Source organism: Lasiodiplodia theobromae, assembly GCF_012971845.1.
Source record: "Lasiodiplodia theobromae strain AM2As chromosome Unknown scaffold_3, whole genome shotgun sequence".
Lineage (NCBI taxonomy): Eukaryota > Fungi > Ascomycota > Dothideomycetes > Botryosphaeriales > Botryosphaeriaceae > Lasiodiplodia > Lasiodiplodia theobromae.
Genome location: NW_023336519.1, coordinates 1,270,871 through 1,294,806, shown reverse-complemented (window position 1 = coordinate 1,294,806; position 23,936 = coordinate 1,270,871). Strand labels below are relative to the sequence as shown.

The window sequence follows — 23,936 nt, the reverse complement described above, 5'->3', positions numbered from 1 at the left end:
GATTGGGACATTGATTAGGAAGACCAAGTACGTCTGCACCATGATGCAAACCGGCCAAGACGCAACGCATTTCCGCCAAACCCCAAATCTAAACGCCAGGCGGCCAGCTTGATATAGAGAGAGAAAAACTTTGAGACGCTGAAGAAAAGGAAATTAGTAAGGAGGAGAGCGGTCGTCCGGACTGTGGTATCTGAAAATCGACGAAAGTAAAGGGATTGGCTGGTATATCATGACTGATACCCACGAGAGAAATTACATCATTCCCAAGTCCTTCAATGCGAAGTGCTGTTGCGTGACCTGGAATCAAGCTCGCTCTGGCTGCCGAGGAACATGCTCGTGCCAAATGAGCTGGAACGCGTGTGCGACGGCTTGCGCTGGTGATGGTGGTGGTGGTGACTGTGAGGCTTCTTCGACAGCGAGCCGACGTCGTGTTTACCTAGAGGACACGTCAGTAAGGAGAAACTGAATTTTCCGGGGAGACAATCAGCCATTGTCTTAGCACAAACTCACCATCGCAGCATGCCCGCACATTCTCCAACCTGTCAGCCTCCGCTTCCTGAGCCTCAAGGGTCCGGCGGAGATCCTCCGCAGAGTCGTTCGCGAGCGAAGCGTCATATATCGACGCGTCTTGTCCACTGGTCTTGCTCCTGCGGCTCGAGAACGATCCACGGAAGTTTGCCGTCTGAGGGCGGAAGAGGCCGCTCAGCGAGCTAAAGCGGCCTGATGCGGAGCCCGGCGTGGTTGGCGTGAGCGTTGCAGAGCGCTGTTCAGCCGCTCGCCGCTTGGCAATTGAGGCGAGGCGGCTGCGCTGAGGAGACGAGTTCCTAGTGCCACGGCTGTTGTATGAAGAGAGCGACATGCGGGAATGGGCAGTCTGCCGGGAGTTACGCCTGGCAAGGCCAGGGTTGAACTCGGACGCTTCATCCGAGTTCGGAGTCATTTCCTTCTCGTGCGGGGCCGGCTCGTCTTCGTTCGCGCTGTTGGTGCGCAGGAGCAGGTATGAGAGCGCGTTGAACCAGGTCTCGTGACGCTGACCCGTGGTGGCTGTAAACTTGACAGCGCGGCCAGGGGTGATGACGATCAAACTCTTGCGATGGAGACCGGGAGGGTACGGGTTGTCGTCCGTCTCGACGCGAACGTCTTCGATCTGGACGCTCTTTGCCTTGAGCTGCGTCTTTCCTGCCGTAGCCGGGTCCCGATCACTCCAGTACAGAGTGCGAGTGTACGGGTGCACCCAGAAGAAACGTCTGTGTCTGTTGACGGACATCTCCTCCCGACCAGCCTTGCGGGTATACTTCCACATGAACTCGCCAATCATTGTTTGCGTGATCGCAGCCACGAGCCTTGGGTCGATGGCCTGGCCGTACTCGTCACGAGCAACCGGGTTGGCAGAGATGTTGAAGCGGTTGTCGACTTCCGAGGCAAACGACGACACCGAAGTACGGCGCGAGATGGGCGACGAGACCTCGCTGCGAGCTGCTTGAAGGCGCGGGCGAGGCGTAGTGCCGTTGACAGAGTGCGGGCTGGTGGCCCTGACACTGCCATGGGCGCTGCCGTTGGGAGTGCGCGGGCGGAATTGCGACGAGTGCGAGCTGTTCTGGTTCTTCATGGCAGACGCGGGCCTCGTAGGAGGACCCATGGAGCCAGGCGTCTTTTGCGTTGCGGCAGCGATGAGCTCCCGGTGGTCCGCAGGAAGCGGTGGCGCCGGCTCTGAGCGGGCGCTGCGCATGCTCTGCGAGCTTGTCGGACGGCGCACCGTCTTGTATGCCGGCGCGTCCTTCTTAGAGCTGGAGAAAGAGGCTTTGCTTGGGGAAATGGCTGCGGGCGCACCAACGGCGATCCCGCGTTCCTTGGAGGCCAGAAGCTCATCAAGTTGAGCTGAAGACACCACCGTCTGCGTGCCAGCCATCGACACCTTCTTGATCGAGCGGCTCCGCTCCACGGGCTCCTGAGTAGCAACCACATGCGTTTCCTTGGACATGACATTCTCGTAAACCTCATCAAAGCCGGGCGCCTTGCGCTCTGCTGCCAGAAGGCGTCCAGGCATGGTGGCCTCCTCTGGCTCAACGTGCTGTGTTGAGATGTTGGCGTAGGACAGAGAAGGAATGGCCTTCTGGGTCTCTTCGGGGGCAACAGGCTCGACGTCTTGCGCTGAGATATTAGCGTAGGACAGGGAAGGAATGGCCTGCTCTTCTTCGGTGACAACAGGTTCGACCGGCGCCGGCGCTGGCTTCGTGAAAATCTCCGGAAGAGGCAAGGAAACCGGTTCAACAGACTGGCCAAAAACGGGAGAAAGCGTCGACGGAATAGCCTTGGGAGGGGCAGGGGCTTCCGCAGCAACCGGCTCTGAATGAAGAGACGAAATCGAAGAGAAGTGGAGATCGGCAGGCTTGATCTCGGGCTCTGCCGGCGCAATGGGCTCTGAGTGCAGAGAAGAAATTGAGGAAAGCTTGAGATCGATGGGCTTGATCTCGGGCTTGACAGGTTCCACAGGCTCCGAGTGCAGAGAAGAAATTGAGGAAAGGTTGAGATCGATGGGCTTAATCTCAGGCTTGACGGGCTCCACAGGTTCCGAGTGGAGAGAAGAAATGGAAGAGAACTGGAAGGAAGGCGGGATGACCTCAGGCACCTCAGGCAAGACCGGCTCAGTATCGATGGACGAAATCTGAGAAAGCTGCGAGTTTGACGCATGAAGCTCGACCTCTCGTGCAGCGGGGAATTCGGCCTCAACGGGCTCTGATTGAAGGGAGAGGATGGAGGAGAATTGCGAGAGCTCCACCGGAGCACGCACAGCTGTCGCCGGAGGCTCCGATTCCACAGGCTCGGAGTGGAGAGAGGAGATAGGAGTGAAGTCAAGAGGCGCTGGTGCAGCCTTGCGTGGAGAAGGAGTCTCGAGCTCGACAGGCTCCGAGTGCAGGGCAGAGACGGACGACAGTCCAAGCTTGGGAGCTGCAGGCTTCTCAGGCTCGATGGGCTCCGAGTGCAAGGCAGAGACGGAGGACAATCCAAGCTTCGGTGCGACTGGCGTCTCCGGTTCAATAGGCTCCTCCGAGTGCAGGGCGGAGACGGAGGACAGTCCAAGCTTCGGTGCGACTGGCGCCTCAGGTTCAATAGGCTCCTCCGAGTGCAAAGACGAAACGGAAGAAATAGCAAGAGCAGGCACGACTGGTGCCTCGGGCTCGATCGGCTCGGAATGCAGGGAAGCAACAGACGAAAGAGCAAGCTTTGGCGCAGGTGGAGCCGCAGGCTCGACCGGCTCAGAATGCAAGGATGCGAGAGAAGAGAATGCAAGCTTTGGTGCCTCCGGAGCAGCAGGCTCCACAGGCTCCGATGTAAGCGAAGAGATGGAGGAGACCTGGAGGTTTGGCGGGGCGACCGGCTGGCTTTGAGGCTCGAGAGGCTCGACCTGCTGCGAGTTGACCTCTGAGAGGCCGAGGTTGGCCGGGACGGATGCCGCATCAGTCTGTGCCAAAACAGTTCCTGTCGATGGCGCAGTCGATGCCGGAGAATCGAGGCTCGGCTCCTCAAGCGCCGACGGGGCCAACTCGGGCGTGGATTCTCTGTGACTGGTCGGCGATGCATCCTGCTCCTTGCCCAGACCAAATCCAAGTCCTCCGGCAATTGCAGCACCGAGAGCCGCGGTAGTGCTTGAGACGGTGCGGTGGGAAGGGCTCCAAGGCTCTGTGTTCGTAGACGAGTCGACCATAGGCGCCCTGGCCAACGATGCCTTGCGAATCAGGACACGATCGGCGATTGTCTTGCGAAGCTGCTCAGGAGAGTCCTGAGGCGAGATGATGGAATGACGGCCAGGGGTGCCAGGCTCGCTCTCAGGGTCCATGTCGCTATCACGCTCGCTAAAGCTTCCAAGTTCAGCCAGCAGGCTCTTTCCACCGTCAGGTTCGGCTTGGCTGCCATCGCTCATGAAACTTGCAGAGGGCGACTTCGTAACATCAGATGTGTTTCCGTTGAGCGCCTCATTCGAGTAGCGTGCAGAACGGCGGGCGCCACGAGGCACCTTGAGGCGGTAGCGCGGCTGCTCAGTCCTCTGAGGAGTTCTGATATCAACCTCGCTGTCGATCTCGATCTCATCGCCAGACGTGGATGCAGTGCTGAGGTAGGAATTGTCGTGCGTCTGGCTCAGATGCGAGTAGCGGCGGCTGCGAAGCGGGCCCCGGGTAGAGCCCATTTCTGTTTCAGTGTCCTCCTCAGTGCTAGAACCAGCCATGGTCTCAACACCTGTCTGGAACGCCTCAGTTTCCGTGGCAGTATCGGGCTCGTTGGCCGTTTCAAAAGCGTCGGAGCTTTCGGTGGCAGTCTGGAAACCATTATTGCTCGAGTTGAAAGACGCAGACGTCACACGACGGCTGAAGGGGCTGAGGCCAACGCCACCAATGGTGGGCTTCGGCCTCCTGCTTGGTGTTTCAGGAACGTCGTGCTCGTCGTTATCCTCCCAGTCGCCGTCGTCGACGATGATTTCATCCCTGGAGCCTCTTGCCATGCCCAATCTATCCGGACGCGGTGGTTTCTTGAACAGGTCTTGCTTTTCGTTCGGTCTCCGCTTCTTCACGGAAGCGCCAACGCCGCTGGCGGCTTCACGCCGGGCGATATCCAGCTCGTCTTTGGCTTCCTGCAGCAATCTCCGGAGTTCCATCTTCTCGGTCTTTTCACGGTGAATATTGTTCTTGAGGTTTTGGATCATACGGTGGGCATGCTGCAGAGAGCTCTTCAAGGTTTCGGTCTCAAGCTGGCTGTGGCGAGGGGTGAATTTGCTCGGCGATGGAGGCGGCGAATGGTCAGGGGTGCTCTGGTCGGAATCATGGCCGTCGCCCTCTTCGTTCGAGTTTCTTCCAGATCCGGATTCTTCGAGCCTGCGGTGGTAGGCAACGGCGCGAGCGAGTTCTTCATTCTGCGACAGCAGATCTTCGATCTTGCGCTGAAGAGCACTCCTCTCGGCCTCACCCGTGGTGACGTTCCGCCGCAGCCCCATGATCTCGGCCTCGTGCTGTCGGTGAGCAGCCTGGTAGTCATCGTGCAGTTTGCCATGCGCTTGCTTCAGATCTTCGAGTTCACGCTCGACCGAGCTCTTCTCCGAGTTCACAGTTGTCAGGTTCTGGTTCAGGCGGTGCTCCTTGTCTGCGGCCTCCTTTTGCTGGGCAGTGAGCTCTTGGATTCGCGTTTCGAGGCTCCAGTTTTCATCTTTGAAGCGCTGCTCGCTTTCGTCCAAAACGCGCAACCGTTGTGTCAGACCCTCGACCTCGACTTCCAGGCGGGAGCGCTCGTTACTGATCATCTTGAGCTGCTCGTCCTTCTCAGCCAAGGCGGCCTGCAGCTCTCTGACTTGGTTGAGCAGAGAGCTGCTGATCTCGGTAGCAAGTTTGATATCATGGATGCGGTTCGGTTGCTGGTTCCGTTGTTTTCTAGACGAAGGCACACTGATCTTGGAGGGTGAGTTCTGGGCTTCGCTCGAGAAAATGGAGTTACCGTCGGCGTCCAGGGACTGGTGGTAGCTGGGCACCCGTGTCTTGGGGATGAAGGCGCGCGCCGTGTCTTTGCCAACCTCGTTGAACTCGCGCTCCAGCTCGACGAGTTTGGCGCGCAGATCGGGCCCGATTTCCGTTGCATCTTGCTGCTGGGCGATATCTTTGAGACGGTCGCTCAGCTCCTTGCGCTGCTGCACCAGGATGGTTCCCAGTTGCGACGCCTCCTGGAGCCTGCGCTCCGTCTCTGCCAAGTGTGCCTCTAGAGCGCGCTTTGCGGCCGAGGGGGAGCCCTCGGCATATATGGAGAACAGCTGGTTGTCGAAGCCGGCATATCTGCGCCGCGAGTCGGAGGTGTTGGAGGCAGCGGGAGACACGAAGGGATCAGTGTCGTCGACATCGACAGCAACGACCTTGGGCGGCGAGGCCGCCGTGGTCGGCATGGTCGTCGCAGGTCACAGGGCGGAGCGTCAGCGTCGCTGTGGCTGTCGCGGGTGTGGTCGCGGTCGGTGAGGGCGCGGACTGAGAGGATTGGCGGAGCGTGATTCAGCGCGGGCAACGGCGGGACCGGGGCGGGAAGTCGGTTGTTTGTTTCAAGCTATTAGATTGGTAGGGAAGTGGAAAAGAGTGTCGGTGGCCGTAGGCAATGCAGGCCGCTGAAGACAAATCAAAGAAAAGAAAAGCGGGAAAGGGAGCGCCCGCGCAGCAGCCGGCTGTCGTTGCGCCAGCGGTCGAAGGCCGGTGTTGGGTGATGCGCGTCGGGCGACAACAACAGGGCTCTGGGGGCGAAGGCAGCGGCGCTGGAGGCGCGGTCAACAGTCTTGGGCGTGTCGACGCGTCTCTCTGCCGCTGGAGGGGGTTAAGGGCGTGGGGAGCTACGCATCGCTGGGTTGCGCGCGCAGATGGGAAGTTGGCCTTCGCGAGGAGCAGAAGCAGAGGGGGCGCGGGCGGCGAGCGAGGCGCTATGGCTCCATGGTCGGAGGAGGGCCTAGCTCACTACGCGGCCAAGCGACCTTCTCCTGGCCTGTAGCCGTCTATCTGTGACACATGGATCTGTCTGCAAGCGTGCATTTTCTACACCTGTCTGCTGTCTGTCTGCACGCGTCCTGCGCGGAGCTGTCTGCATTCCTCAGCGCCCGCAACGGCCGCGGGACAAGACGTTGAGCATGACGTCCCTGTGTCTTCTAGACGGTGCGCCAGAAGCCGCCTCGTCCCGGATGCCGTGGTGAGTTGCGCCGATCTCAATCGATCCCCTTTCGACCCAACCGCCCGCGCTCCCTAAATCCAATATATCATACGCGCCCACCGTCGCCCTCTCCGCACCCGCCTCCCCTGACGATGCCGGACACCTCACGCCCGCACGGGTCGCGCTCCACCGCGCAGCCCTGTGAGGTGTTGTTCCTGCAGCGGCGATGCCCGTGCTCCCGCCGCAGTGGAGAGGGCGCTCCGTTGGCGCGCAGCCCTAAGGCACCAGCACCACCTTCCGCGTCGCGCGCACTCGCTCGACGTCACCTCCGAAGTACCGCTGGGACCTGAAGCTGTGTGCAGAGCCAGCGCGCGTTAGCCAGCATTCGACTCTGGCGGGGGTGTTGTGTGCAACGTGGCACCCGGCGCCCGGGCAACGCTCGTGCCCCCAAATACGGCTTGGGCGTGGCGCATGAGGACTTACCTCCAGTGGACGTTGGCCTTCAGCACGTCCAGACACGCCTTGAGATACTGCTGCACCTGCGCGTCCACCTTCTCGCCCCAACACGGCACGTCGGCGTGCGCAATGTACCATCGCCGGTAGCAGCGGTGCAGCAGCTCGTCCGCCTTGTCGTAGCTCTGCTGCTGCGTAAAGCCGAGCCGCCGGCGGAAGATGGAGATCAAATTCTGGCTATGGCCGACGCTCTATCCGAAATCAGCCAGTCATTTCCGCGACATTACGCCCCCGCCCTTGCAAGGCTGCACTCACGTGCTCGCGGTGATACGAGAGAATGTCGTTCTGCCTGTCTCAGGTCAGCGTCGCCCTCTTGTCAGTATTGGCTGGCGGTGCGCGATCTACAGCGTAAGGATCTCGGCCACGAGACGCTCTATCTCCTGGATCGCCTCGTGCTCTACCACCTCTTGCGGTAGATCGATTCCGTAAGCATATCTCCAACGGTGTTAATAATTTGCTCCAATAGTCTCTGCTTTTAATTTCTTACTCTTCCAGTGCAAGCAGCGGGTACAGGCCAATGTTCTGTGCACGGACCTGCAAATAGCGGCGGATGTTTTCCATGACGACCATGTCATCAAACTCCTCTCCGTGCAGCTCTGCCACGCTATGGCAGAAATGAACGTTCGACTTGACGTAGCGTTCACGCACAGCTGTTTTCATTTTAGCGTGGTAGGGCGATCGGGATGTTCACCTTACCCTTCGGCGACGACTACACCCCACGTCAGTCAATAGTCCAGGTCAACCGGAAGCACACGAACCTTCTGGACTCTCTCCCAAATCGATAGGAACAGCAATTGCAATGGCGTTTCCTTCTGAGAGACCCCGGCCTTGTGTTCGAGCACGGATCTTGGCCCAGCCTCATTTATCAAAGAGACGGCCGTAGCCAATCTCTTTGATGCGTTCGCAGCAAGAAAACTGGAGCAGTCCCTCGCCTTCGGCCGAGGACGCACAGAAGGATTCGTGTGTTGGCCGTTGTCGCCGAGTATAGACACCATGCCTGACACTTCGGATTTCCCTTTGTCACGGTCCCTGCCAAGGTCACCCTCGTCGAATTCTGTGAAATTGGTCAGCAAGGACTCTTACAGTCTGTCGGGCCTGGTCGCTCACGGTCGTCAAACTCGAACACCTACAAAGACATTCATTAGCAGCCGAACCGCACTGGAAGAGACAGTAAATAGAGGTTTACCCAGTATATCCAGTCGCACACGGTGCGGAACTCCTCTTTACCGACATCCGGGCACATGACTGCGCTGAAGAAACAGAAATCGGCACCACAGCGCTTCTTGATCTCGTGCTCGGGGAGGTCTCTCCAGAGGTTCTCCCTCAGCCAGTCCTCGGACTCTCGTTTCACCTCCTCGTAGTGCGGATTTACCTTTGGCTCTGGAGCAATGAAGAGGACAAAGAGATCCGGCAGAGTGGCCATGCGAGCATTCTCTCGTGTCTCGGTGGGTGTGGGCGGACCCACGAACCGGGTTTGACTTATGTCCATGATATCGAATGCTCTCGTTAACTGATTCGGAGAGGGCAGGAGGGAAGCCAGCGAGAAGTCTGGAATCCCCCCAAACGGAGTGATCGCGTGATGGAATCCATTGTTTGGTTTCTTCGTGTACATTGTGTCTGCTGTTGCAAATCGACTCAGCTGTCCCGCGTGTCTGGATTGCTCTATATCTACATTCATTCACCCAACCGTGCTGTCTTTATTCTTTTATATGCGCCGAATCGGAACTTTCCTGGACGGAGACAGAGCCGTACGCCGCGAACTTGAGCCCTACGGCCGTCATACAGGGGCTAAGTGTCAAGCACATGAGCGGGTTGCATATGCTGCAGCTCGGCAGCTCGGCCCTGCGGTAGCCTAAAGCCCCAAGTGGAGTGCAACGCCCTTTCTTCCGATGGGGCAGAGCGAGGCCAGAAGGCTCAACCCTGAATGCTATACCACAAGCGGCGCCACCAAGCAGGTTTTGCGCAGGATTCGTGCCACAGCAGTGCGGCGATCTTCCGAGACCCCTTTGCACCGCTAGACCAGCGTTGGGCATCGGAGATTTATGCCGGCTGGAGGCTGTTGCTCAAGGATGACCTGCTGAAGACGGTTTTCCGAAATCGGCTGCAATGCGCATTGCTGGTATGACGCTTAGCATGACATGACCCAATTGGCTCCTGCTGGGGGTTAGTAAGGCTCAAGGTGAGTCGTCGGAGCGCACTCCACTCAGCCGCCAAAAGCTTGGGTAGCGATGGTTCCAGACTTCAGTACTACGTGGGTCCAGAACATGATGTCAGAGTTGGCAGGCGTGTGAATTGTAAAAGGTCAGCAGGCCGAGGCTGACTTTGACGGTGTTCATGCAAATCTGGGGTTGGTGTTGCGAAGGCGCTAGAAGCGCGAGAGCCGCCACCGCTTACCTGAGCATTCGGCCGTGACTAAGCGCCGGCCATGTCTTGGCCGCGGTTTCCCGCGTCTCCAAGCACATCTCATCCTCACCGACTGCTGTCACCCCTGGTCCGTCCCTTGCGCTGCTGGCTTACAGACGCCCCCGCCTACTCCGACGCGTCGCATTGCAGCTATGGATGCGCCAGTCGTCTTCAAGAAGCGCTCGGGCAAGGCCAACCCGCGCAAAGTCGCACCGCCGCCACGCTCGCCTTCCGCAACGTCAGATTCAGACTCAGGCTCCGATCGCGAGGGCGGCCGCAGCGTCAAGCGCCGTAAGACGGGCGCCGTCGTCAACGCTTCCTCGGCCACCCAGAAGTCCAAGTTCGAAGTCGAGGGTGCCACAAAGTACGCTGCAGATACCTCTACCTCCATCGCCGATTCCAGCGACGCAACCAAGCAATCCAATTGGTATGATGAGAACGCAGGTGACGCTCTGAGTGCCAAAAATCTGCTAGGTAAAACCCGTGCGAGGACGGATGAGGAATCAGCCACCGATGGTACCTACAAAGGCCAGAAGAATTACTCCAATTTCATCCAAAAGAATCCAGACGCGCCCAAGGTCGGCCCGGTCAAGCCTACTAACACAAACGTACGCATGGTCACTCAGATTGATTATGCCCCAGATGTGTGCAAGGATTACAAGCAGACTGGCTTCTGCGGTTTCGGCGATTCCTGCAAGTTCCTGCATGCGCGCGAGGACTACGCCGCGGGCTGGAAGCTGGATCGGGAGTGGGAAATAAACACAAAGGGCAAGAAAACGTCGGGCACGGTCATGGCCTCTGCCAATCGGGACGCCAAGGCTGAAGACGAGGAGAACGAAGAAGAAGCCAAGATGCTGGAGAAGATCCCATTCGCCTGCATCCTCTGCAAGAAGCCTTACACGCAGCCGGTCGTCACAAATTGCGGCCACTACTTCTGCGAGAAATGTGCACTGCAGCGATTCAGGAAGAACCCCAATTGCGCAGCTTGCGGCGCAGGTACGGGAGGGCGATTCAATGAAGCCAAAAATCTCAGGAAGCTGTTGGACAGGAAGCGGGATAGAGAGAATAAGAAGAAGGAGAAGCTCAGAGAAGAAGGGCAGGAAGTTAGCGATGATGAGGCCAAGGATTGAAAGAAACAGGGAAAAGAAATTGGCAGAAACCACGAGGACGGCTCTATTGAAATTGCAACACCTTAGAGGTAGTTGGGAGTTCGTTCACAAACATGTCCTGCATTCATTTCCGGATGGAGGCTTCAGCTGCCCAATCTCAATGTCGCAATTAGTTGAACCAACCCCACATTGGACTCCTGGAGTGCGGCCCATGAGTCTTAAACAGGCGCCGAACCTCAGCCGGAGTCGTGTGGATCTGTGTAAGGCAAGATCGATCGCTCGCACTCGGGCCCAGAACGCGGCTCGTGGTTACCTACCTACCAAATGACGGCATGCCCACGTTGACGTGTGTGCACCAGTCTCACTCGCATCAACGTTACAGGAAACCGGTCAAGGTCATGGGTGTAGCGGATCTAGATACATTCGAAACTATTCGTACTCTTTCATCAAGGCATTGTTCTCAACCATCTCTACGAATCCGTCAATCGCAGTCGAGTGAGCCCACGGCTTGAGGCTGATTTCCTGTCTAATGGTCTTGGAGAAGCACCCACTCCACCCGAGCCTCGGATACTTTTCCACGACATTCTTGATAGTCTCCGGATGGACTAGCTCCCTGAAATGGCCGGCATTGTCGAATAATGTGGCGATTTGTACCAGAAACCCGACCGAGCTGATCTCCCCTGTCTCACCGGGGTCTTGATGGCGTATGATCGCTTCAGCCACACTTTCGGCTTGGCTCTTGTCGGCGCCAAACTCCAGCAGTGATTGCAGGGCCTCGATGCCGCCCCAGAAATCGAAACTCATGTGAGTGGAGCGAAGGTTTTGTTCCGTGGTACCGATGTCGTGGAACAGGCATACGAGTAGCCAGGTCTCGGCATCGATCCACCCATCGGACAGCCAGTGAGGGAACTGAGTCTGGAGGATTGACATGCCGTAATAATAGACGCGAAGGCTGTGATTCAGCGTCTCAGCTGGGAGCTCCTTCTGCATGCGTGCCAGACTCTGGCGCACCAGCTCCGTGTCGGGATACTGGATGTCTGCTGTGGAGAAGGGAATTGGATCGGTGAGGTTGGGTTTTCCTTGAAGAGCGATGGCGGGGTTTCGGGGCACGGCGTGCCAGCCGTATGGCTTGTCTGTAGCGGACATGCTGTGCTTTGTGAAGGAAATGGTCTGATTGTGGAGAGTATAAGCTGTAGCAAACAGGAATTAAATAGGTTTCTCAAGAGCAAGAATGATGCTCTACCGATGAAATATTTCAACCGTTGGTCAGCGAGTTGCAAGGGTGTTTGTAATGCCACGACGTCACGACCCTTCCGTGGGGAAAGCTAATGCTTACGCAGGGTCTAGAGTGCCGAATATGCCGAATAAACCGGGAATTGCCTTTTCCGCGGAGCTCACCGAGTGTACAGATGTAACCGGACGACTTTTAGAAATTACAAAGCTTGTTTTTGTTGTTTCTCAATGTTACCTGTTGCTAATTTTCTAAAAATTGCGTCAAAATGGACTGATTGGGAGCACGGGCGTGACGTGCGTGTTATACAATACAGAGGAGTATTGTTACCGAAGGCTGGCGGGAATTGATTTTTTTGATCATTCCATGGGCAGTTGAATCTATCGTCCGGACGATGGCTTCAACTACCTACATGTGTTGTTCGTCGGAAAATAGCCGAGGCGTATTACCCCATGTTTTGGGGCTCTGCTATCCTTTGCGCTAGGCATCGGCTGCATTACCCCTCTGCAATGTAGATCCCTGTTGGATCCATGACTCCTCGGCATTGACGACAAAAAAAAAATAAGCAGCCGGGTAATCTAATACCAGCTCCGCAAACATCCTCTCCAGTTAATCTCCTTTTCTTGCCATCTGAGTCACTGCTCTGTTAGCATCTTAGCAGCGCCATGAAGCACTTCAATGCTGTCATACGAATGCCTCGATCCGAAAGCCGAAACATGTTCATTCCTGTGCTTTTTCTCACTATGCATTTGTTCGCGGGCCCGATGACTGCTGTTGCAGGCGCAACAAATTACTCGACGTGGATGGCTACGAGCATCATATCCCGCGGTCAGGGTGTTCTCTCAGGGGAAGGTGATTCCTCGCAACTGCTCCAAGCGGGATTCACTCAGAAAGCCTTCCGCCGCTGGCTAGAGCTTTATCCGAACGACCCGGACGCAGAACTCATCGGCTCGTACATCAAAGAAAGCACCGATTCCATCACATCTGCCGTCTCCGATGCCGCAGCCACCATAGACACATGGTCGCTGGACCGGCTTTCCAGCGGCAACAACCTCATCACGCTCTACCAGGAAAGCAACAACGAGACGTACCGGACCGCCTTCGAAGCGCTGCGCCAGTCCATCGACCTGCAGCCGCGCAACTCCGAGGGCGGGCTGTGGTACTACACGTACCCGAACTGGAGCTACCTGGACGGAATGTACTCGCTGGCGCCCTTCTACACGCTCTACACGGCCCTCTTCGACGCCGCGAACAGCTCCGCCGTGCCGGACGACATGGTACGCCAGCTCGACCTCCTGTGGCAGCACTGCCGGCTAAATTCGTCGTCGGCCCTGCTCGTCCACGGCTACGATGACTCGCGCACCGCCGTCTGGGCCGATCCCGTCACCGGCGCCAGCCCGCACGTGTGGGGGCGGAGTCTGGGGTGGTACGCCATGGCGCTGGTCGACACGCTGGAGCTGCTATCCCGCTACTACCACGACGACGGCGACTACACTAGTGCTGCGGCAAACGGCGGGAAGAAGGAGGGACCGCAACAGCACCTGATGATGCAGTTCGCGGAGCTGGCGGCAGCCGTGGTGCGCGCGGCCGACGGCGCGAGCGGCGCATGGTGGCAGGTGATGGACCAGCCGGGACGCGCGGGCAACTACATCGAGAGCAGCGGCAGTGCCATGTTTGTGTATGCCCTACTCAAGGGCGCACGTCTAGGATATCTTTCGGAGTCATCTCCCGCCTCCACCCTCGTGACGGCGGCAACGGAGGAGAAGAATGGCGGTGGCGCCCACGGCTCAGCGTGGACGCATGTGGCAACCCGAGCGTACGAGTACCTGGTCGAAACCTTCGTCGTGAATCATAGAAACGGAACGCTCGGATATAATGGGACGGTTTCCGTTTGTAGCTTGAACTCGACCGCTTCATACGAGGTACGTATACAGTGCACACACGGATCGGCGGGAATCAATTGGTGTTGCTGCAAGTGCTTGCGAACAGAAACTAATATCTCCTGGCAGTATTATGTTGGTCGCCCTATCCTTTACAACAGTGTTCTGGGCTCTGCCGCTTTCGTCCTTGCCTCGGTTGAATACGAGGCCTTAGGCGCCGGATCAGGAAAATAAGTCGTCACAGTATTGCGGAAAAGGTCTCCCGGAGTGACATGCAGGATAGAGTCTATTTGATAGAATAAGCCATACGGGTACTGAAGATATAGGAATAGCCGGTAATGCTACTTCAAAAGGATTGTTCCGGAGCTTCTACAGCTCATGAAAGCCGAGGCCAACCATTTCACTTTGTATCGCATCACGATTGAGAGCTAAATCGCTTGTTAGGATAATTCTTTGAATATGGATATGGTCGTCTGCGTCTTTTGGACTACTCGAATTGTCCCTTTCGTAGGTGCATTCCGATTTCGGTGACAAATGGGCTGATTCTTACCTTGCTTTTGGGCAGTTGAATCCATTGCCCGGACGCAGATGAGAATTACCATATTGAACAAATGCGTCCAGACAATGAATTCAACCACCCATGAGTGCAGGATGATCACTTCTAGTGGAACTCCTAGGGAGATCGAACTCTTCCATCACCCTACTATACCATCATACAATATGGACGTCGCATGACTCACTTTAACCAAGCCGGTCCGGCCGAGACCTTCGCCAAGGGAAGGAGCACATGTTGGACTGGATCAGTATAGCGGATTGGTCAAGAGTACGAAATCGTCCTGGTTCTCCGGTTGAGATAAAGTGCGAATGTGGAGAAAGCTTGTCTCGCGGTTCGGAGCTGGATCCATTAGCAGATGACTAACAGGGACGGGGAATCCCGCCATCCCTCTCAAAGAAAGCCCTCGGTCGATTTCAAAGGATTTATCGGCCTCGGCCTCGCGACCGTTGGTTGGTGGAGAACATGGAGATAGGAGTTACTGAGACAGTGGAGACGCAGCTCGGGGCTCGGATTCGCCCTTGACGATCAGCCGAACAGTCCGAGCCATCCTTCTTTCAACATCACTGAACCAGAATACGTCATTCGCTTGCACAACGCCACCGCCCAACTCGGAACAGCGAGAGCGACTCAGCATACCAACCGGCAGTGTGCGGCTACTAAGCACCGCGCGTGGCTTCCACGAGGCTGTTTCTAGATTGCCGTCAGACAAGATAAACTTTTTTTTTGATGTCGTCCGCGGACGACACCGTTTGTCGACATTGTCCAGATTCGGCCGAGTGGGTACCCTTTGTAGGCCCCATCCTCCGCCATCACCATTACGTTGATCACTTGCCTGGATGGCGTTTACCCACCAGAGGGACTCCCATGATTGGGCGCATGCTTCTGTAGACCGGCCCTAATGCCCACCGTGTGCGGCACAGAGAGCCTAACGCGTGCGGTCACCCATGCGACTTGTTGAAATGGCGTCACATGGATGATTTTTAATCCACGACGCTTAGTTGAAAGTGCCGAGCACCCAGGCCGGCGTTAAGGGATCTGTTTTTTTCGAATGTCAACGTCAACTCCCTATATTTTATTTGTCCCTTCTCCAGGATGCTGCGTTGCTCAATCAAATCGGTACAGTCCCTTTGTACAGGGTGATCGGTATACCTACCTGTAACGAACAAAGACCTCTACCTTTTCTTTGCTTCTTTGATACCCCGAATTTCTACATTGCATTCACAATGGCTGCATCTCCGGCCAACCCTTGGGAGACGGTGCAACCCGCCCCTGAAGAGAGGGAGTCTTTCGAATCTGTAATACCGATGGACAGGCGAAGCATGGATGAGAAGGACCCTGAGAAAGACGACATCTCACCCGACCACAACCGAATGCCGCCCACGCAGCGAGGTCCATACGAAAGTGACAGCACCGATGACGATATTGAGAGGCAGGAACAAGGTCGAAGTGTCCAAAAAGAGGGTGTAAATCAGGAGGCCCGAGATCCAAACCTAGTCGTGTGGAATGGCCCTGAAGATCCGGACAATCCCATGAACTGGCCCCAATGGTATAAGTGGCTCATCACTGGTACATTGGGGATGATGACTTTCTGCATAACCTTCGCATCGAGTGTATTCAGTACCGCAACGATGGTAACCGCACAGGTTTTTAATGTGTCAACCGAGGTAATGACACTTGGAACTTCGCTGTTTGTCCTAGTGAGTCCCCTTCTGTTGATTTCCACTTGTTTACGCATCGCCTCAGCTCTTAGAAAATAAACATATGTGGGTAACTGAAGCTATCGTCTGGACGAAAATGTGGAATTAAAAATTCTACACTCTCGTCCGGACGACAGCTTCAACTACCCATGACATGAGCAAAAAGTAAAGCTGCGAGAGGGAACTGTATCTGACAGCTGCCAGGGCTTCGCCTTCGGACCAATCATGTGGGGACCATTCTCGGAGCTTTATGGTCGGAAATATCCCCTCTTCTTCGGCTTCTTCGTCTTTGCCATTTTCCAAATCCCAGTGGCGGTGGCACAAAACTTGCAGACGATCATGATCTGCCGCTTTTTCGGAGGATTCTTTGGTTCAGGTGGGTGGGGATCTTGCTTCGTGGTGTAACGTGTTTGCTCTCGGCTGACGTCTTCACACAGCGCCGCTGGCCATCGTCGGCGGAGCCTTGGCTGACTTCTGGGATCCGATTGACCGCGGCATCGCCGTGTGCATCTTCGCGGGTGCTACCTTCATTGGTCCGGTCGCGGGCCCGATCGTCGGCGGTTTCATCACCATGAGCCACCTCGGCTGGCGGTGGACGGAATACATCACGGCCATCATGGGCTTCTTCTTCGGGACGATTGGCCTTTTCGTGGTTCCCGAGACGTACGCGCCGGTGTTGTTGCAGCGCCGGGCCAAGAATCTCCGCTACGAGACGGGCAATTGGGCGATACACTCCAAGCATGACGAACTGCGCGTCGACCTGAAGTCAATTGGCAGGAAGTACATCCTGAGGCCATTTGCCATGATCTTTTTGGAGCCGATCTTGCTCCTCGTTACACTTTACGTAAGTTCGTCCCAGAAATGGATCTAAGGCAGCGATGATATTAACAGCTTCCAGATGGCAGTTGTGTACGGAATTCTGTACCTCTTCTTCGAGTCGTACCCGATCGCCTTCCAGGAGACGCGCGGGTGGAATGAGGGCGTCGGAGCGCTGCCATTCCTCAGCATCACGGTTGGTGTGGTCATCGGAGGAGCGGTGATTGCCTTCACGACCAAGACGCGGTTCAAGCGCAAGATGGAGAAGCACGGCAAGGTGATCCCTGAGGAGCGGCTGATCCCGATGATCATCGGAGGCTTCTTGTTCCCGGCGGGCATGTTCTGGTTCGCGTGGACGAGCAGTCCCAACATCAATCCCTGGCCTCAGATCGTGGCGGGAGTGCCGATCGGGGCGGGCATCTTGATGATCTTCTTGCAAGGGCTCAACTACATCATCGACGTGTACATGATGAATGCCAACAGCGCCATTGCTGCGAACACGTTCCTGCGCAGCTTCGCCGGGGCAGGGTTCCCCTTGTTCGCGGTAGCCCTGTGAGTTCAGCCCCGACGCCAGTTAAGCGCACGATGAGCTAATCGTACATATCACAGGTACCATACTTTGGGTGTGGATTGGGCAACTTCGCTATTGGCCTTCATTGCCGTCGCCCTGTTCCCAGTGCCGATCCTGTTCTACATGTACGGAGCCAGGATCAGGAAGCTGTCACGCTACAGTCCGTCCGCATGAACTGAGTTTTAGTATTCTAATTATATTATTTCATGACTGGTAGAGCAAAATAGATGGAACAAAAGTTTCTCGATACGTCAAAGGTGCATTGGCGTGATGGGATGTGTTGATCATTCGATGGTATGGTTATGCGGTGTCCAAAGGGGAACGCGGAATGAAGACATGGCGCATGGAGCGTGCCGGCGCAACGGGCCGCAGAAGAATTTAGCCTTTCCAGAACGGTCTAACTCAAGAAAGGGGAAAACAAACAGAGCACGCGATTGGAACAGGTATTTGAAGTTTCAGTCCAGAAATAATACAAGACTATATTTACCTTGATTGCGCAGGCAAGGAGAGTGTACGATGGCGTCCTTGGAGCACTGAAGCATAGAGTCTCATAAATGCCGCCTCCTTGGTCAGGCGAGTGGAAGTTTAGTAGTGAAGTGGAGAGGATCTGTTAGCTGCGGTCTTGGCCTGGCGTCATACCGCCTTCACCTTATCTGCAAGACGAGCACGAGCCAAGTAGGTATCAGTCTCAAGTAGATAGAATTACCCATCCAGCGGGAGAAAGAGTGACGGCGGCGGCGCATCTACGGAATGGGGATGGAAAGCGGAAAGGCGGTCGGGGAAAAGGGCCGCCTGTGTTTCCATAAGCGGAGGTGTATCTGCAGATGTCACTGCTGTGGGGCACAACATGACGGACGGGTCGGACGAGAATCGGGGAGGGGGTTCTGGAAGGGTTCGGATGAAAGCCACGAGAAAGAAGCGTTGCAACCCTCTTACTTTCGGGTGATCTGCTGTAGCACGCTCTCGTCGGTCGGCAGCGAGCGGAAAGGGCGCCGGACGAGGAGGCTGTGAGGTCGAGTCAGGCGCAGGTGGAGCGCAAGTGGAGCTGCACCACTAGCAATGCAGGTCAGCAAACGAGTGCGGAGATACGACCAAGCTTTCATCGAAGTCGCCAGAACGGGTCGGGCGGCGGTGCATCATAGGTCTGGCCGAAGCAGGCTTTGCCGGTTCTCGCAACGCTGACGATGAGGACTGCTAAGAATAGTAAACGTGGCTGCAGCCGGCAGGCATCTTCCCCTCCGTGTCCGGCCACCCGCGCAAAACAGCTCATCAAGACAGAGATGCACACTGCAGGGAGCCATTCGCTGCAGCTGTGTTCTGCATCTGTCTCTCGCCCTCACCGTCTTTGGCGACCGTGCCTGCGGGGGCCTGTGCAGATCGCCAGACTGGTGCGAGGAAAAGGCTCGATCTCCGATAGGCGCCCGCAAAACACCAGCAACTCCGTCGCGCGCGCTATGCCACGCCGCACGCCGCCGCCTCTGAGGTCAGACGTACGAGAGGTACGAGCGTCCGATGTTGGTTGCGACGACGCGCCCTGATGATCATTGAGACATGGCAACGACTGACGCACTTCTTGCCGTCGGCCGGTCAGTCAATCCCCTCCTGTTCCTTGCGCTTGCATGCTGCTAGCGTGCCAGCAAACACTTAGGCTTCCAGTTGCTTTTGCAGTCGGGGACTTTCTGTTTCTGTCAGGCGGCCATGGCAAGCCGCAGTTCTCCATATTTCCCCTGCCGGGCCCACCTTTTTTTCCAAGCATAGCTTGCGCCACACTGCGAGCTGGAGCTTCAACCGTGGGTGTGTGTGCCTGTCTAACGCGCGCTAAATGAGGCGCGGCTCAACACCATGCACGCCCGCACGGCTCGGCGGGTCCAGACGCAGTTGCAGATTCCCGTTGCAGACGGCAGCTCGGAACGTCCAGAGGGCATGCCGATGCACGAAGATACAGGCAGCTAGCTAGCGCCGGCGGCGAATAATCGGTGGTTGGGTCATACGCCTGTCCGTCCGATCCATTGCTACCCGCTCTCGTGTGATCCCACCCTGGCCTAGCAACGTACCTTGCAGCTACTACTCCCAACTAGGCCGCCATCCCGGATCTTCGCGCACATCCTCGCACCGGAAAGACCCTGTTCTGCGCTACCCTGTCCGTCATGCGCCTCGTGTCTCTCCAAGCTATATAAAAGCTTCCGTCCGCCGCCCTGACTGCTGCTCATCACTCACATCAACAATTCCAACACTAATTAATTAATCCAACCTCCTCAACAACCACCCACACCTTCAAAATGCAGTTCTTCGCCACCATCGCCGCCATTGTGCCCTTCCTCGCCCTCGCCTCTGCCGCTCCCGCCACAAACAACCTGCCCAACGGCTTTGTCAAGCGCGACGTCGGCAAGGTCAAGATCTGCACTGGCCCCGACAGCACCGGCGAGTGCTTGGAGCAGACCTACCCGACGAACCAGTGCATCGTCCTGCCTGAGCCCTACAACGGCAATGTCCTGACCTTCATCCCCGACTCTGGCAACCTGTTAGTCTCCCTCACCTGCTCTACCTGCTATCGAGTAGCTTGCTAACCAGAACAACAGTGTCCGCGTTACCAACTCTGCCGAGTCATGCACCCTGCACGGCGACCTGTTCCTCGAGTACCCCGGCTCCACCCAGTTCGACGACTACAACGGCGTCGACTACAGCAACGCCACCTCCTTCCTCATCCAGCGCTGCGACGCCTGCGGCAGCACTGACGACTCTGCTTAAACTCCCTCTTGCGGGCCCTTACCACCACATCCGCTCTCCTCCGCTCATCCCAACTGTACAAATGGCGGCATGACGGAGCTGGATATTCCGATCCTTGTTCATAACTATGCATTGGGCCAAAAAAAGATGCATGTGGCGCGGCGTTTTTGTCTTGTTTTTTTTCCGGGGGCATTTAATGGCGAAGGCATAATGATGGGTTACGACACGACACTCCTTGATGACAATTGCTGGATGGATAGACCATCTGGCTAGACTATGGCTTACTTGGCTGGGCGAAAACACCGCCTACTACGATCCTTATGATAATCAATAATGATAATCAATCGATATGATTGACATAGACATTCATTCCTGCGCAGACATCGAGTTGTGACCTTTCCCCCTCTTGCGCTCGTGATTTATCTATTGCGGGCAGTTGACTGATATCTGGATACTTTTATCTAATCTTAAAGTTACATTTACTTCTGCATAGTTTATTCAACTGCCGACGCAGAGCATTTCTAATTCGCACTTTTATGTTCAGGCAGACCGGGACTGAATGTTTCGAATTGACAATCATGTCCCACTGGAAATATATTACAATTCGGCGGCAACTGATTCGCCTGGACTAGTGTATTGTTTATATACATCTACTTAAGCTATGTAACGTGACCCATATTCGTGACTAAGCACTCAACAAAGGTTGGTGAGTGAAGAGGGTCCTCGTTGAGTATTATTGGGTGCTTGGTAGTCAGCGGGTATCAGGTGAGCCGTGACAGGATGTCACACTATCTACGTATACATCCATATATCATTTCATAAATCTGTGCCCAGTGATTGGATCGATTTACATTAAGCATACACAAGGAAGTGAAGGAATCGCGCTACGGGGTATCCATACAAGTAAAAGTAATCATACCAGGCCGTCCCTCTGTCGTAGTGCATGTTGAGTCATAGCGATTCATGTCTTTCATAAGCGTAATGGATGGTCTTTTTATGTGGTTCGTAAAGGGTGGCATTGTACGAGGACATGGGGTACGTAAGTGGTGGCAAGGCTTTCCCGAAGCCGCCAAAAGCCCGGTTCTGGCCGAGAACACGAGGCTGAATGCCATGAATCAGGAGCGATGCGAGATTGGTTGGTCTGCTGAGACACTCCATGGCCAACCATGGAAGAGATCGTGGGTAGAAGGCCTTCATTCGTAGATGCGGCTAGAATGGGGCGAGAAGCATGAAATGGCGCAGCCGTCGGTGGCGTGTGCTTCCGTTATTGGAAGTTGCCCAGAAAGACGACGAGGACGGCGCAGTACCTGCTCATCGTAGATTGTCTCAGCATAACGTTCTTTCAGGAGGTTTGAAAAACAAGCGCTCGAAAAGCATTGATTGGTAGCGGCAAGCAAGGGTTCCGGCCATGGTGCATGTTGCAGCATTTAAAACACGGTATGGCCACCGCTACACATATTTGCTTATAGACTTAAAGAGAGACAGGGATAGAAATGACGCCAGAAAGGGAATTAAAACAGGTATCTCACGGCCTCGCGGCCTTAGTTCTAGCTACTCACGCCCCAAGAGCCGCAACCGGCTTTACTTAAGTATTTAAGAGAATTTAAGTATGGGAATCGCGTAATTGAGAGCGGAACCCACGCAGCGGAGTCTTGCTCGCTCACCAAAGAAGTGACTTAGGAGAAAACCACTTACGCAGCCGTGGCAGCAAAGACTTCGTGTCTTTTCGCCTTTGTGAACACGGACAGAGCGCCGGCAAAGAACAGGGTGAAGAGGAGGACGATGGCGATCTTAATCCCGCCGCTCTCCTCGTGCAGGAAGAGGACGACTACCGGGGCCATGAGCAGACCTACGGCCAGCAGAGCGATGAGGATGCGGGCGAAGTAGTCAATACGCAACTTGGAGTACAAGTAGACGGTGCCATCGCGGGTGCTGCGGCGCTGGGCCGGATCGGAGAAAACGAGGCGGGCGAGAGGGGAGGGCATGACGGTCAGCAAGTCCTCGATGGCGCCGTCAAACCAACTGCCCTCCTTGGGGTCTACCAGTGCCACAAAGTCCTGCCGACGATCCGTGAACGTTGAACTCTCTTTACACACCAACGGACCGTTATTCGTCACGTACGACGACACACTCTTGTAGTTGCGGTCCGATGTTAGGGGCAGCTGCGCCATTGCACGTGCGCGGAGCACGCAGTCGTCTGTCTGATGTCAGTCTTGTTGACACATCTCCACGACTTGGGAGAGCGCTAACCATATTCCTTCAGCTTTTCGTCAATCTCGAGGATCAGTTTTCTACGCTCCTGGTTTTCTCTTCGATCATCACGAACTCGCGAATTCAGCATCCTCGGGTTCTCATCCTCATCCTCGGCGTCGAGGCCGAGCAGTTTCTCCTCGAGCTCGCGCAGCTCGTCCTGCCGATACAGCATGACACGAGTGTGCAGAAGGCCGTACCGGCGGCACATTAAGAAGTTCTCATCGCTGTTAATAAACGCCCCGAGCCGAGGGTAACCCATGGGGTGGTAGTCGATGTCCTCGGGCTGTTGTCCAATATCTTCGTCCTCACTCTTTGAGTTTGAGCTGAGACCTGTCATCGCCCGTGTGAAGCGACTGAATATGCTGGTATCGGTACCGCGCCGTTGGATCCCGCCTGATACGATGATATTAGGAAAGAGAAACACGTGACGCAGTGTTGCGTTTGCTTACTCTCAATGTCACACTTCTCGACATCACCCTTCTCCGGGTCACATGATGCCTGAATCTCGCTCGTGGAAGAAGTGGAGGAGCAAGGCTGTGAAAGTGGGGGCTGCGTGTGTGGCTGAGTTCCGGGGGGAGGAGTCGCAGACATCACGGCAGCTGTATCGGATAAATGCAATGGGATGAAAAAAGCATGGACAGGAATGGAATGACGCGGAATAGAAGCTGATGCGTGTATGTGTGCTGTGTGTAGGAGCAGAGGCGGCTTAAGAGAAAGACGGGCGGGGCGGGGCCGCCGACAACGCAAAGCGGGCCCAGCCCTTCAATGCAAGGCTGTGGTGGCACGTTCCACGAGCTGAGGCGGAGCCCGATGCCTGCGGGTGGCGCAGAGCTCAGCCTCGCCGTCTGCCTTTCCTTGCGGATCAATAAGTCTCACGGCACATGCAGCTAGCCGTCCAATCGTATTCAGGGGGGCGATTAATCACATCCGGCACGTTTGCTGCACTCTGGCTATTCAAGATCAAAAATTGAAACCCATGTACTAATAAACGCCCGTCTCCAAGTAATTATGTTTGTTCCACAGCCTGCTAGTAGGCGAGGTTCATTTCTGAGACCTCCCCGTTATAGCCTTGCAATCTGTAAAGTGGAGGATGCCCACCCCCGGTCCTCCTACCACTCAATATTGTGAATGGGCCTTGCCTTGTTCTGGGCCTCCGTGGGTCAGGTACGACGTAGACTTGGTCTCCCTGTTCGAAGTTGAGAGGCAGCTACACGAATTAGCTGCGGTGGCAATATAATCAGTCTAGATAACATACGATTGCGTCTTGGCCTCGTCTAACTCTGGAACGGACATCTTCCTCTTCAGCGGTAACGACATTTTCATTGGTCTCGGAGGCGCCGATCACCTCGGGCTGCTGCTGCTGTTCCTCGTCGGCTTCGCTGTGCGGCGCCTGCAGAATTGCCTCGTGTTAGCCGCATTCAGCTCTGGTTGTCACTGCTGAAAGATTAGGCCTACCATGCTGTTTGGAAAGGCTGGTTGGAAGAAAGGTTGCAGTCTTTTGCAGAAGGCTGGTTCTG

The 23,936-nt window shown here is 55.9% G+C and overlaps 8 protein-coding genes across 8 annotated transcripts; 4 read left to right on the top strand and 4 right to left on the bottom strand.

Moving 5' to 3' along the window:
* Nucleotides 1–272: 272 nt before the first annotated feature.
* On the bottom strand, nt 273–5,920 carry LTHEOB_1358 (Anucleate primary sterigmata protein a; the record flags this gene model as incomplete). Its single annotated transcript, XM_035510050.1, has 2 exons — nt 273–436; nt 511–5,920. The coding sequence occupies 2 exons, from the start codon at nt 5,918–5,920 to the stop codon at nt 273–275; spliced, it is 5,574 nt and encodes a 1,857-aa protein (XP_035367705.1).
* A 1,019-nt stretch (nt 5,921–6,939) lies between these two features.
* Nucleotides 6,940–8,788, bottom strand: LTHEOB_1357 (Terpene synthase metal binding domain protein; the record flags this gene model as incomplete). The annotated part of the gene is made up of 9 exons (XM_035510049.1): nt 6,940–7,015; nt 7,147–7,367; nt 7,432–7,465; nt 7,522–7,611; nt 7,664–7,826; nt 7,873–7,885; nt 7,935–8,230; nt 8,284–8,302; nt 8,363–8,788. The coding sequence occupies 9 exons, from the start codon at nt 8,786–8,788 to the stop codon at nt 6,940–6,942; spliced, it is 1,338 nt and encodes a 445-aa protein (XP_035367704.1).
* Nucleotides 8,789–9,731: 943 nt separating this feature from the next.
* On the top strand, nt 9,732–10,709 carry LTHEOB_1356 (Zinc finger CCCH-type protein; the record flags this gene model as incomplete). The annotated part of the gene is made up of 1 exon (XM_035510048.1): nt 9,732–10,709. One exon carries the CDS (start codon nt 9,732–9,734, stop codon nt 10,707–10,709), a length of 978 nt encoding a protein of 325 aa, XP_035367703.1.
* A 408-nt stretch (nt 10,710–11,117) lies between these two features.
* On the bottom strand, nt 11,118–11,834 carry LTHEOB_1355 (Cyanamide hydratase; the record flags this gene model as incomplete). The annotated part of the gene is made up of 1 exon (XM_035510047.1): nt 11,118–11,834. The coding sequence occupies one exon, from the start codon at nt 11,832–11,834 to the stop codon at nt 11,118–11,120; it is 717 nt and encodes a 238-aa protein (XP_035367702.1).
* An 888-nt stretch (nt 11,835–12,722) lies between these two features.
* On the top strand, nt 12,723–14,033 carry LTHEOB_1354 (Six-hairpin glycosidase-like protein; the record flags this gene model as incomplete). The annotated part of the gene is made up of 2 exons (XM_035510046.1): nt 12,723–13,841; nt 13,929–14,033. 2 exons carry the CDS (start codon nt 12,723–12,725, stop codon nt 14,031–14,033), a joined length of 1,224 nt encoding a protein of 407 aa, XP_035367701.1.
* A 1,545-nt stretch (nt 14,034–15,578) lies between these two features.
* Nucleotides 15,579–17,613, top strand: LTHEOB_1353 (MFS multidrug transporter; the record flags this gene model as incomplete). The annotated part of the gene is made up of 5 exons (XM_035510045.1): nt 15,579–16,052; nt 16,257–16,428; nt 16,490–16,896; nt 16,951–17,420; nt 17,478–17,613. 5 exons carry the CDS (start codon nt 15,579–15,581, stop codon nt 17,611–17,613), a joined length of 1,659 nt encoding a protein of 552 aa, XP_035367700.1.
* Nucleotides 17,614–19,718: 2,105 nt separating this feature from the next.
* On the top strand, nt 19,719–20,187 carry LTHEOB_1352 (uncharacterized protein; the record flags this gene model as incomplete). The annotated part of the gene is made up of 2 exons (XM_035510044.1): nt 19,719–19,960; nt 20,019–20,187. 2 exons carry the CDS (start codon nt 19,719–19,721, stop codon nt 20,185–20,187), a joined length of 411 nt encoding a protein of 136 aa, XP_035367699.1.
* Nucleotides 20,188–21,857: 1,670 nt separating this feature from the next.
* LTHEOB_1351 (uncharacterized protein) lies at nt 21,858–23,877 on the bottom strand (the record flags this gene model as incomplete). The annotated part of the gene is made up of 5 exons (XM_035510043.1): nt 21,858–22,363; nt 22,417–22,812; nt 22,869–22,953; nt 23,699–23,809; nt 23,875–23,877. 5 exons carry the CDS (start codon nt 23,875–23,877, stop codon nt 21,858–21,860), a joined length of 1,101 nt encoding a protein of 366 aa, XP_035367698.1.
* Nucleotides 23,878–23,936: the final 59 nt, after the last annotated feature.